General features: G+C 50.0%; 4 protein-coding genes across 4 annotated transcripts; 2 read left to right on the top strand and 2 right to left on the bottom strand.

Annotated features, from left to right (window-relative positions):
• Nucleotides 1–634: 634 nt before the first annotated feature.
• On the top strand, nucleotides 635–886 carry ACHE_60349A (uncharacterized protein; the record flags this gene model as incomplete). Its single annotated transcript, XM_043281513.1, has 1 exon — nucleotides 635–886. One exon carries the CDS (start codon nucleotides 635–637, stop codon nucleotides 884–886), a length of 252 nt encoding a protein of 83 aa, XP_043138985.1.
• Nucleotides 887–2,924: 2,038 nt separating this feature from the next.
• Nucleotides 2,925–4,230, bottom strand: ACHE_60348S (uncharacterized protein; the record flags this gene model as incomplete). The annotated part of the gene is made up of 6 exons (XM_043281512.1): nucleotides 2,925–3,203; nucleotides 3,254–3,603; nucleotides 3,660–3,685; nucleotides 3,736–3,797; nucleotides 3,865–3,983; nucleotides 4,053–4,230. 6 exons carry the CDS (start codon nucleotides 4,228–4,230, stop codon nucleotides 2,925–2,927), a joined length of 1,014 nt encoding a protein of 337 aa, XP_043138984.1.
• Nucleotides 4,231–5,221: 991 nt separating this feature from the next.
• ACHE_60347A (putative TFIIIC transcription initiation factor complex subunits Tfc3) lies at nucleotides 5,222–11,057 on the top strand (the record flags this gene model as incomplete). Its single annotated transcript, XM_043281511.1, has 3 exons — nucleotides 5,222–5,288; nucleotides 5,482–6,557; nucleotides 6,609–11,057. 3 exons carry the CDS (start codon nucleotides 5,222–5,224, stop codon nucleotides 11,055–11,057), a joined length of 5,592 nt encoding a protein of 1,863 aa, XP_043138983.1.
• A 1,205-nt stretch (nucleotides 11,058–12,262) lies between these two features.
• On the bottom strand, nucleotides 12,263–13,216 carry ACHE_60346S (ubiquitin-conjugating enzyme E2; the record flags this gene model as incomplete). The annotated part of the gene is made up of 1 exon (XM_043281510.1): nucleotides 12,263–13,216. One exon carries the CDS (start codon nucleotides 13,214–13,216, stop codon nucleotides 12,263–12,265), a length of 954 nt encoding a protein of 317 aa, XP_043138982.1.
• Between the last annotated feature and the right edge of the window lie 191 nt (nucleotides 13,217–13,407).

The following is a 13,407-nucleotide window of genomic DNA, read 5'->3' as shown; positions in this document are numbered from 1 at the left end:
CCAGACCAGTGCCAAATTTCGCGAATACACGAGTTTCTCCACCCCAGAGGAAGACCAGTACGCCTACTATGACCCGAAGAGATAATACCCCGCTTACCCTGCGACATAATCTCGGGGCGATACTATATCGGTTAAAAGTTGGCTGGGGCGTCAATTCAATAGTATGGTTCGCGAAAGACATTTCTCGGTTCGTCCGGCCATGCTTCATTCCCATGGATGTCAGAACCGACAACCAATGAAATTCTTGGCGGCAATCTAAAGGTATAACTTTGAAGATCACAAACAACGGCGAATGTGCACGAAAACCCGCCCGAAAGGAACTAAGGATATCAAAACATATTTTGCAGGTTACATTGAGCCGATCATGAGGGTCACGCACATGTGCGTGCCGTGGAGGACTCTTTTCAAATACAGGGCCCGTTTGGAGAGCATATATGCTTGGTGTCTGAACCATTACGAGAACCACTTTGGCTGCTGGGAAGGCATCTTGGGGTTGTCGAATTACCTCCAAACGTACTGAGAGCCTTTCTCAAGTTATTACTGAAGGGGTCAGATTTTCTTCATTCTGAGTATCATGTCATACACACAGGTGTGTCTTCATTGACTTCCGTTCATCATGCTCAATATTGATTAAATGTTACCCGGCAAAGACCTCAAATCAGATAACTTCCTCATTGCCTCCGAAGACCCCGCCACTCTTGAAAACTATATCCGTGACCAAGAAGCCAACCCTCCAAATGAAATGTCTGCAGGCCGTCCTATCTTCGAGTCACGGCCTGACTTTGGTCCTTTAAAGAAGGGGGTGAGACAGGTCAAAATCAGCGACTTCAGTGCTGCGGTTTTTGGAAATGGTCCGGTTTCGCACAGAAATGATATTCAGCCGTAGCAGTTTTGTGAACCGAATGTTCTGTTTAAGGCTACGTGGTCGTATGGTGCTGATGTTTGGAATTTGGGGCTTGTGGTAAGAGATCTGCGCAAGGCTTACACAGAAATACTGAAAGAACCATAGCTTCTGGGAACTCCTGGCAGAGATCACTGTTTTTAATGGAAGGACCCGTGGGAGTGATGAGTGCACTCAAGCCGCTCATCTAGCTCAAATGATACGAATCCTAGGTCCACCTCCCCTGCAATACTTGAGAAGACCGATAGGAGTATCTGCTCTATGTTATTTTCCGACAAAGGTATGAGTTTCTTATTTTGCGTTATATCTCAGTTGCTTATAAACGCCTATCTGAGAATCTTCAAATTCCCGGACTTGATCCCCTTAGAGGAGTTCGACTGGTCTAATCTCACTCCGTCTCTGCATGGCGAAGACAAACGATTATTTCTTGAGTTTGCAAAGAAGGTGCTTCAATGGGATCTAGAGCACCGAGCCACGGCAGAGGAGCTTTATCGTGACTCTTGGCTAAGTCTTTAAGCCTCGAGGATCGGAGGCTTCAGAATCCCATGGATTATCACAATACCAGTTCTTTCGTCATTTGCAGGTCTCTTTATGTATTCCAAAGTGAATATGCATGCTAAGTAACTGTCCATATTGAGTGCAATCAATTGCCTTGCACTTGCAAATCAATAGAACCGTGCGTACAGCCTTTTGTGACTGTTTTAATAAGTCGTCTTCTTGGTCTTTAGTTTCCATTACCCCACATGCTTTCCTTTAGCCCCTCTTCCCCGTTCTTCTTTCTTCATTATACTCAGGTTTCCCGAGCCATAGGTTCATCCCGCCAAGCCTGGATAGTAATGGAGGGCAGGCAGAAGCTTACTGTTCTTCATGGTAGGGCGTACAGCAGTGTGGAATGGGTTAGGTCTTTGTGATATTTGCCGGATGCGCACTTTCAGTATACCAGCAAAAAGTCAAAAAAGAGCAAACAAGGTCCGTCATATGATCCGTTATCTTTTGGTCTTAATCTCGCCGAAGAACAGCTCCCGCCTTTCTTCCTCACTTTATACCTAAGGTAGGAGTTGCTAGCCTTTTTCCCTCCATGATACTTTGACTTGCTGAAACAGACTTACTGGCTGCAAAGTGGGGTATCTATAATGTAACCATCTCTGCACAGCTGGGAGTTCCTTCTCTGCTGTAATCCCCAAATTCACATGGAGGAATATATCTATCAACTTCAAATGACAGCAAGTCGCGTTTCATGATTGCCTTTGGCTCTCGCGTTTTCTAGTTCGGGGAAATCGTCCTTTTCCGCTGTGAGAGGGTCTTTCAAGATTTATAGCTGTCGCATTTATCGGCGATGCTCTTATTCCTCGATGGTAGTTCGAGAGAATGGCGTTTTTCTCTAATCAAGATGGTTTCAGATGCACTGTGTGAGACTTGCGAGGTTCATATATCACATCAAATCCAACTTCCCTTAAGCTGTTCTCTCTGCTAGGTCTTCCTTGTACTGGTGGTTGTGGTAACCAGAGTATGGCTTGTGCTTGGGTAAAAGTTAGATAGGAGCTGGTGCTGAAGAGTGGACTATAAGGACAGTGATGGATGATGGCCAATGACTGGGGGAGATTGAAATAGGTAGTGACACCTGTCCTGCTAAAGTCAAATGAATCCAGTGAATTTAGTCCCTTTAATAATGAATGACCTATACCTTTCGTTGCATTTTCATTATGAAAGTGATGCATCCATTTGCTTGCTATCTGAATTATGCACAAGATGGGTATCTAGATAAAGTGACATGGAAACATTGCACAAAGATTGAACATAGCACATATCCAGAACTTGCCCCTCGCTAGATCGAAGAAAAGCAGACATAAACAAAACTCATAAACTCCGGTTGGGAAGACCAGTCCCACCCTCCGTGTACCTGTGGGTAACTGTCAAATATTAGGCGTTTCTCATATAGAGAGATATCTATAATCGAGTTCAAAGTCATGGGTATAGAAGATCGTGACTGGCGTCAAACGTCTAGAAGAGCGTTTTAGGGTATTCATTGAGTAGCCGGAGGCGGAGGTGATTCGCCTTCCGAAGGTGATGATGGGTTCGACTGTTTCTCGCGAACCCAGGGCAGAAGATGAGGTAAGTTCTCCTGGACGGAGCGGAAGCGAGTCCGGGCGGTTGGCGCGGCGATGTCGTCGGTGAAGGGAACGCCTCCCTGGACCCGACCCTCGCGCCAGGCCTCCTTCTCACGACGAAGGTCACTTTGAACCCATGGGATGGTGATGCAGGTCCATACTGCGGCCCATACGAATGGTAGAGTCCATCCCAGCTGCATGTTCATTAGCATGTGCGCGGTCCACGGGACAGGGTAGGACTCACGGTGTAAGCAATTGGCCTGGGTGTGGTGAATATAATCGCGGTTATGGCAGCCGCGAATATCACGGAGCCACCGCCCCAGAAGCAATTCATTTCAAACAACATCCGTCGGAAGTACGGGCTGGACAGGTATCGGGTTCGCAAAGCGTATCGGTATACTTGGCCACCGCCTCCGTCGACGGCGACTACATCTTCAATTAGAACATATAAAGCGGTTGGCATCACTGATCCTTTGGGAGTCGAAGAAATGCGGAACGGGGCTTTGTAGCCACAGGCGCGAAGAACGTCGAGGGATAGGTGAACGCCACCGAAATAGAACATGACGGTTGGTAGGACCATAGCAACAAGGCGGACTACCAATTGAGATGAGCATGATGCGAGACGGGCAGATGTCCGAGAGCAAGCTTACCGTACGGTTCCTCAGGTACCGTCCCACTGCAGATCCGTTAGCCGTTGATCTGCATCTTGATACAAGTAAGACTTACACTATGAGTTCGACCGCGAGGATCAACCAAACAATGGTAAAGTTAATTTGGAAGAAATCCAACTGCAATTGAAAACCAAGTGTTAGCCGTGGCGTTCTGTTTTGTCCCTTTCAAAGTTGTAGAGCGTACCCATGACTTCCTGGCGTTCAGCGGCCGTGCGCGAGAATTTTTCCGGAACAAATTGTAGAGCCGATAAAAGTATTCGAACACGGAGACACCTCCTAACGACGCGGTGACAATGGAGAAGACTGGAGAAAAGCGCCGGACGAGTCAGCGATTAGGACCGGCAAATACACAACGGCGACTTCAAAACATACCGACATTGTGCGACAGATCCGTAGCATACCACAGTGCCCAGTAAAGCGCCAGCGGCTGACCCAAAGTATCAATGATGAAGATTGTCCAGAAGATGGTGATGGACTTCTTCCGGTCTCGCAACGAGTATGGGAGCGGAGGAGGCTCGGAAGGGATCGAGGAAGCGGTTCCTTCTTCCATGAGTGTGGCGATAGACAGTTCTGGTTGTTTATTTGGGTGTGGTAGTGGCGGACGAGAGAAGGACGGGGAGAAAGAGGGACAGGTCAAATGGCGAACTTCATGGCGTGGACAGGAACAAAAGAGGATAGGAAGAAATTCCCCAAGACGCAAGAATGAGCGCAATTGATACTAGTTATGAAAGAAAGACGGAGAGTCCTTTGCCGGAAGCTGACGGAGGCGACTGATCTTCCCCTTTTAGCGGCTCGGTTTCCCGATCGGACCTAAGTCTGATGTAAAGCTAGTGATGTCATGTCTCGCATCCGGTTGAGAACGTTTTTGGACAGTTATATAGGTTCCTCCTGTCAGTGGTCAATGCAGACCAGAATCAAGAATGCCCTGCAGAGGGGGAACGTAATCGTCGTGGCATGGTTGCGGGCTGTACAAGCCTTGCGCATAATATTATGCATGGATTATCCGTCCTCCGTATGCGGACAGGCACGGTACGAGGCTAACTCGACGAGTCTCGAGTCATTGCATAGATAGCCTGTGTCCGTACAGCGGACAGCCCCGTTAGGCTCATATGTTACAAATAGTCTGTGGTTGTCTGGTCAGCAACCGATTTGTGAAGAGGTCTCTTAGTATGAGAATGCCGGTAATAAGAGGTAATCACCATTGGCCAAGTGCATTGCTATATTCTATCCACAAGGCTGTATCCCTGGTAGTAAGTACAATACTTGTAATCAGATGGTCGTCAAATGTTGATGAAAACAGAGTGGGATAGATAGAGTGAAGTGCTGTAGTTATATTTCTTGATACCTGGATCCTCAGGCATAAATATAAAAATATAGTCACGTGTATTCGGCGGCAATGAAACCTCATCGGTTCGAATCGCGCCTTTCGCCATCGCAAAATTTTACTTTTTGCCATCGCCAGCACCGAGAATGATATAGATAGCAACACACCTTTTCGTATCATTTGTTTACTTTGGTTATATTATGGCCATGGATAGAATATGGCCCGCAGTCTCCAAGAACTGATCGATTACTTACTGGCAGAGATTGCTCTCTGTGGTGACCAAGGTAGGTCTTTTTTTTTTTTTTTTGGTATGCTGCAAGTCACCTGCAGGATGTAAATCCTTTGAATGCATCCAATACTAGTATACCCACTTCTAGAGGTTTTACTTTTATCTTGTTTCGTCTCTTCCTCTATTACCTGCCTTACGATGTTGTACATGAAAACTATTCAGATTTCACCATAGCTAACGGACAACAGGGGCTTCTCTACCTGATATTCTAAATTTCACCACCGCATTCTACGCCAAAGCAGCGCAGGATGCATCCCAAAAGACACATACTGTCGACCGTCGCTTCCAGGCCAAGGTCTGGTCCTGGTTAACAAGGCATCCAGAGGTCTCCGTAGGCAAGAATCGTGAGGGAAATCACCTCACTTTTGATGATGCAGAACGCCTCAGCCAGAATGCGGACGCGGATGGCCCGATGGGCGATGCTCCTCGAGTCTTCGTCACGGAGGAGCGAACCTGGCTTGCGGTCGCTGGTCATGAACCGGACGAGACCAAGATTTTACCTACGGAGTTTGCCCTTCTATCTATCATTGCGGCCAGTAAATCCAGTGGAGTTGTCCAAACAGAATTGGTAAGACTCAGTGGCCAGGATAAACGGTCAGTACCGAAGCGGACAGATAGGTTGCAGGCCAAAGGATACATTCAGAAACGGCCCTTCCAGTTCAGGTCTATACGGACAAGTTTGTGTATTTTGCCCCAATTCTCAAAACCAGAGTATATGGCCGAAGCACCGACAAATCGGGGTGCTGAAGCAACGGATCGCGTTATCGATTTCGATGTCTTCACTGATAGACTGTTTGAGATTCTCAAACAACACGGGATAATTGCTCGCGAGGATCTCAAAAAGATTCTTGGTTTCTCTGACCGGTGGCGCTGGAAGGTGCTTTCCCGTGCACTGCGCAAGTTTGAACGCATTGGTGTCTTGAAACGGGTCAAGGCGATGTCACAGTACAAAGACACGATGAACAACTCATATCCATGCGTCAAGCTTCTACGGGAACCTTCAGAAAAAGACCTCGAATTGTTCCACCTTTTTAGCCGCAATCTTATGGGCCAGAAAGAGGACGACGCGGACGAGCCAGACGAAGATCTGGAGGAGGAAGCAGGAAGAAATCAGACTAGTGAAGGCACGCTTGGCATGATCAAACGCGAAGACAATGTTGAGGAATCTGGCCGGGCTCTGCCCATTTGGACACCGGATCGCAATCTTCATCATATGATCTTCAACGTTATTGATGCAGCAGGGGCAAATGGCATCAACAACTTTGTAAGTCAAGCTATTTTTTCACTGCATGAAAGACAAACTAATAGGCGATAGGGTATTGTCCGGATTTGCTTCGGGGGCTTCTTCCGTAGACCTCTAGAGAACGCATTGGGCCGTCTTGTTGAATGTTGGCAGCTTTCGCAACCTCCACACTTGCGCCATTTGGCTATCGTCAGAGACACGGTTCTTCACCGGACCCAAGCCATGTACGTCTACTACTCCGCCACGACCTATAGAAACCTTGTCGAGGCAGGAGAAGCAGCATGGGAGGCTGTTGAATACTCCTCCAAGAATGCCAATGGGCGTATACCGCCCGTCGATGTGGTTCCTAAGCTGGATGAATATGGATTCCCTTTGGCGGGCCCTTCAAAGGAATTAGTCAAAAAAGGCAACGCTAGCCTCCTGGAATGCATGGCTATTGGCAAACCCCAGGATTATAATCGTTCATTTAGCGATCCTGTTGCTGTGCAATTGGAAGACGGCAGCTATGCATTTCAAATCGGAACCCAGAAGCGTGCAAATCCCCCACCGGAGAGAGATAGCCAGCCTAGTGCTCCCCGTGGGCGTCCCAAGAAGGAACCAAAGCAAGAGATCCAAGAAGACATCAACATGGATACGGTCACAGCTGATAACGGAAACACAGAGGCGGAGGTCGTCCAGGCCAAACGTCCAAAGAAACCAAGAGTTAAAGCAGACCGATTTAAAGGCATGTCCGAGAAGGAAAAACTCGAGGCTTTGGGTATGGATGAGACGTGGACCGAGTATAATATTCTCCTAATGGAGCGCCCGAATCCTGGGGTTTACGCTACGCCGCGCGGTCGACGGAGGCCGGTTGGCAAAGCTCGAGGACGCCCAAGAACTAGTCAACTTGTCGTTTTCAGATCCCCAAGGCTGGTGTCGTTTCCATGGTTCATGGAAGAGACCGAGGCTGAGGCTGAGGCCATGGAAGGGATTGCGGAAACCGGGGAGGATGCAGCTCCCGAGACTCCATCTCGACTACCCGGCGGAGAAACTCCTATTGCTACTCCGGTTACCAATGGACCTGCAATTGAGGACACTGCCACGCCTATCACTATTTCAAGAGGAATTAAGAGGGCCTTCCACGAAGGCCAGCCTGTGGATGGAGAACCGTCCCCTGTAGCTGCAACACGGAGGGGACGACCACCAAAGCAAAGACGCAAGAACGACGAGGATAATACAGACATGCAAGATGCCCCAGCCACGTCGCAAGATCAACATGGCCCTAGAAATCGTGATATCGATACAGCCGAACATCCAGTCAAACGCAAACGCTTACCATCACTTGCCGAACCCGAACGGGCTGCCGTGGAGATGCAAGAGCCGAGCCGGTCAGCTGAGAATAAGGCTAGTAGAAGACAGCCAAAGAAACCGCGACATGAAAACGAACCTGCTTTACAAAATGGAACTAATTCTGCTGTTCCGATATCAAAAACGCCTCAACCCTTGAGTCAGTTAGGACCACGGTCTGGTGGCGAAGAAGGCTTTGAAGAACGCCAGACTCTGGCTAATGAAGCACAAATAGTCGGCGCTATGGTTGTTAACCATGATGGACCTTCGAATGTTGATCAGCCACATGCCGCAGCAGATACTACTACAGAGCCCCGCAAAAAGCGAAACAAGAAAGGCCGCACGGATATAGGCGGCTCCGTGGCAGTCCTACGGAAGCAGGTTCTCACAGAAATTGTCGACAAGGCTGGAGGGGCCTATCCAATGGGTAGTGAACTCTGGTATCCATTTGCAACCGCATGGATGAAGACAAAGTACAGAGAAAAGCCCGATATGCGCACTCTCCGGACCTCAGTCAAGCATTTGGTTGATGCGGGCAAACTTCGCCAACTAACCTTCAGTGGCCGCGATGATAAGGGCGTGATGATCACGAAGAGTATCATCACGAAGCCTGAACTCCCGCCAAGTCACCCAACGGTTAGGGACATGCAGCAGAAAATGTTGTCGGCAGGAACGCGATTTTACTTCCCTCCAAACAGCGATATTCACCCGGACATCATTAAGGGTAGTAACGGATTGATCAAACGCGAACATAGACCGATTACCCAGATCCCGGTTGAGACCGGTTTAACGGTGCAACTGCAGCAAAAGCCAAACTACGTCTTGGCGAAGGAAAGGAAGATCCAAAGACAGTTCTGGGAAATGTTCGAGAACGAATTTGTTGAAACCAATGAGCCTAGAGCCGGGCGGTTGATGACAATCCGCCGTCCAGGACATGGTTCATCAGCAAACAACATGACTTCGATCGCTAGGCCCCGTAGCATGGCCGTCGGTGAAGGTATCTTGAGGAGAGCCGGTGAAATCAAAAGGCTCCGGACTGCTGTCTCGTGCTTGCCACCTTATGCTATGTTCATGAACGCCACGCAGACATTCCACGCAGCCAGTGGGACATTCGGGACTGAGCCTGGCGTTGCAGCTCGCCGGCCGGTGCTGCGGAAGAAGCCACCTTCCTTGTCTATCCCTCTTTATACTATGTTCATGAATCCAAGACAGGTGTTCAATGCAACCACGGGGACGTTCGGGACACACGCAGGTGCCGCACCTCGCCGCGGAAGACGGATGTATGACCCACCGGACTCACTCGATGCACTATTTGCTCAGAGAGAACCGCCTGCCTTGGAAACGGCAGAAATCACAGACCCAGTCGACCAGTTTTTCAGAGAAAGCAACGACCTTCTCAGATGGGAGCTCGAGAACGAGGACTTCTTCAATGAGAAGCGTGATCGTCTTGAGTACTTCAACCGAACCGTCCCAGGCTCCTTCGATAGTGAACCAATCAGACGGAACATCCGTTTCGATATAGATCGACGAACAGAACGGGCGATTCCACGCGAGCGCGAGCCTGTGGCTACAAGACGGGCTACGAAACAGGTTACGAAACCAGTTACAAGACAGCCTACACGACAGCCTACAAGACAGGCGACTCGAGCCCCGCCGGAGCGTCGTCTCGAGAAATTGACGGACCTTTCAACACCTGGCTCCCACAAGGCCTCCCCCAAGCAACCCATCCGCCGCAACCGCATAGTGCACACGCTTCCCCCAGAGTTCGTGCAAAGAATGATCGCTTCAATCGTAGCCGTTCGGGTGCTGGCAGGTGGCCTGGAAGCGAAGAACGTCGACTGGCCACTCGTAGCAAAATGTTTCCCAAAACACGAGGGACAGTTCATACATGAGCGCGGCAAATCTATTCTCAGCAGAAACAGGCTGCAGGTCGCCAAGATGCAGAGCGACTTCCAGGAGCGGTTCATCGAGGCGTACGCCACTGATAAAGTCCCGCGCATCGACTACGATAATCTCGACGGCTATGATTGGGAGGGAGTGGTAGACTGGGCACAGGCACAGCTAGATATCCCATCAACAGAGAAACTGCCCAACCTCCCCGCAACCAAGGCCCAATTCGACAGCGTCTTCGAACTTCGCGAAGAACCACCGCCCGCCCTCGAAGAAGTCTACCACGGCATCAACTCGGTAACCCTGAACCGCAAACGCACCCTCATCGCCGGAGTCCCCTTCGCCGAACCCCTCCGCCCCAAGCACAAATATAAACATACCACAACCCGGAACCAGCGCAAAGCAAACCTCGACCGTCTCGAAATCGCCAAAACATGGATCCGCGCGAACATCGTCACTCCGCAGGAATCCTACAACGCCACCGAAGCGCGCAAATCCCTCGAACGCTTCGGCGAACCGCTCATCCAAAACGCTGTCCAAGCACTCATGACCGAGCGCGTGATAATGATGGGTAACGGTGGCCGCATCACGCCGGGCCGGAACTACGATATCACAGAGGTGTTTGTCACGACGTTGCGACGGCGGGCTATCGAAAGTAGTCAGTTACGACGGGCTGCGGAGTTCAAATCCACGATTCTTGATCCTGCGTTCCGTGAACAAGGTAGTCTTGAGGTGAATTATACTGCCGACGACGGCGACATACTAGCCCTGATTAACCTCGCCGCGCACCGCAAAATCATCCTCAAACCGCGCGACCCACCACGAGAGAAATTCGGCCTCACAGATGGCGGTTACCTAACCCGCCTAATCGACAAACAAAAAATGCGCTTCGTCGTACAAATCACCCCCGCCAAAGACAACTATATCTTTGGAAACCCCATCGAACCCCAACTCTCCTCAACACCGCCACCAACCCTCCCCCAAACCCCCTCTGATAAAATCCCCAAAATACCCGTCTGGCTCGACATCCACGGCAACTTCTTCAAGTTACTCTGGGATCTTGTTGCAGGTGCTGTGGTTGGTTGTGTGGCGACGAGGCCGGGTATTAGCGCGGCGGGTGTGGCGAGTATGATGAAGCCGACTGTTGGGGCGTGGGAGGTGCAGGTTATGCTGGAGTGGTTGGAGAGGGTTGGTATTGTGACGAGGCCAAATAGGAAGGGTGGTAGTGATGTATATCGGGGCGAGAAGCATGGGCAACCGGGGTGGGTTGTTGACGAGTGGTGGTGGATGGTGACTGGTAGTTAGAGGCTTGTATTATTTATGATATTGTATTATATTAGCCGAATTGCTATCTTCGTTATCCTATGAATGCAGCAAGACTACTTTGTCGATGCTACTGCTCAACCATCCTAGTCCATTCCACTCAATCAAGGCAGAATGAGAAATTGACAGAAACGCAAACCTTGGCTCTATGGACAAGTGGCAGTGGTAACGATCCAGTAGTAGTTGTCGTTGAATATGTATAAGATTACTTATTTGGCAGAGGAAGAAGGGACCATACACATGTTCGATCTCACCACTATTGCAAATTCACTACTTAAAGGGCTCGTTGCAGCTTAGAAACTTCGCGCTTTCTCAAAGTTTTCCTACACTGAGAAGCAATCATTGTGTTGTGATCTTCTGCTTTCTCCTGTGGTATGGGGCCCAGTGTCAGCTCTTTAATGAGGAATACCTCAGACTAACAAAACTTGAAGCCACACTTCCCTTCAACATCACTTATCTCACCTCATGGCCTCCCTCCCAGCTGCTGTTCAGCTTGATGCTCGTATCCTGTGTACACTACAAGCTGACCCGCGTCAACAATGTCCCCATGGACGTGTGGCCCAGGCACCACCCGAAGGGCTGTTACACAATAGACCGTTCTACCGTGTTTACGATGATCTCTCCCAGAGCCGTTTTCTCGAGAATATTGGCTTTTTCTGCGGCGATGAGAATACCTATTGGGTTCGTCCGGAACTATGATTCTCTCGAAACCTGGTAAACAAGCACCTGGACTGGAATCACAGGGAACCGACATCTTACATATCTGTTTTTGCCTCTCCCGAGAACGCCCTCAGAGAGTGTGAAAGGCGGTTGGCAAATCCTGTATTGGGACAGCGCGTTGCCCGGGGTCAGGTACGAGTGTTGGTTGTTGCAGGACTGGAGGTGTTGCAGAGGGAAGGGGTTTTTCTTACTTCGCTGGCAGAGTTGCGCAGGACGGGCGTGTTGAAACACTATGACTCTTTTGCATACTGGGATAAATGGCTGGTACTGGATCATATTCTGGCTTCGTGTGTTCTGGCAGATGGCACGGTAGAGCAGTTCATTAAGCATGTTCGTCGGGTGTAGAGAATTTTATGTCATTGAATGCTTCATCGCTATATTCTTTAGAGGTAGCATAGAAACAGAAACTCTATGTAGATTCACCAACGCCATCGCCAATACATTCTCAAATTATCCGAAATATAGAATCAAACATCCCCGTCCTCGTCTCTGAATACCCTCCGCATAATGGTGACGATCAACGCGATGAGAACACCGATAATCGCGCGGTCTAGCCAAGGGCTGTCTTGCGCTGCTGTCGCCGTCGTGGCTGTCGCCGTTGTTGCCACGGGTTGGGGTTGAAATTGAAGTTGAGTTTGAGGTCGAGGTTGGGGATGAGGTTGGTGTTGAGGTGCGGAAGAGGGTATTGATTGTCGCTGTGGTTGCGGTTGCGGTTGAGAAGATCCTCTAGACGGTTCTCGTGGTTCTTCCGGTGCGGTTTCTGTTTCTTGTTCTGGTGCTGGTGCTGGTTCTGCTACCGGCGCACTGGTCGACTGCGCAGCATCACTCTCCCGAGTCTCATCCTCCTGCTTCTCTTGCTTCTCACCCTCCCCACCGCCACCCTGACTACTTTCTTCATCAACAACCCCCCTCTCCCTACAAACACCCTCCCTCCACTCCCTCAACACCTCCTCATTCGTCTTCCCCCCATTGCACCCCTCAACCCCACACCTCCACGCGCGACTCTCCCCCGCCAACTCCCTCCTCCCCTGTTCTGACATCTCCAACCCCCCAACCTGCCCTTTCGCATCAATATCCATATAACTCCGAATTGCCAAGAGCGCCGTCCTCACTCCCCACGCCGGCTGCCAAGATTCCTCATGGTGCCCCGAGATACTCAGACAAATCTCGCGGTTGACTTCGAAGCGGCCCGAGGGTGTTAGGAAGCGGAAACTAGGTGGGCGGAGGGGGTAGGTTGGTGGAAAGGTTATGCGGCCGTGGTAGATTCCGGTGCTGAAGGGGGATGGGGCGGGGGGGCCGGTTAGGGTGAAGTGCCAGTCGTGGAGAGAGGAGTCAGAGATGGGGGCGGCGGTGAAATGGGGGGAGGGGTTTTTTTGGAGGTCGGTTGTTTCTTTTAGGAGGCGGCGGGTTGAGGAGGACATTTTTTGTGGTTTTTTATGGGTTTTGATAGGTGGTGGTTTGGTGGTTGTTGAGAGAAGTTGGAGTGGTGTTGGAGTAGATAAGGCCAAGTCGCGGTTGCGGATGACGTTTTTGGAAGTGAGATATACTGGGGTAGAAGTACAGGGGTACAACCAATACAATTACTCCATGCTATGCAATAACTAGGTATCAA

The sequence above is a fragment of the Aspergillus chevalieri genome, chromosome 6 (assembly GCF_016861735.1).
Source record: "Aspergillus chevalieri M1 DNA, chromosome 6, nearly complete sequence".
NCBI lineage: Eukaryota > Fungi > Ascomycota > Eurotiomycetes > Eurotiales > Aspergillaceae > Aspergillus > Aspergillus chevalieri.
This window is presented reverse-complemented; position numbering and strand designations above follow the sequence as displayed.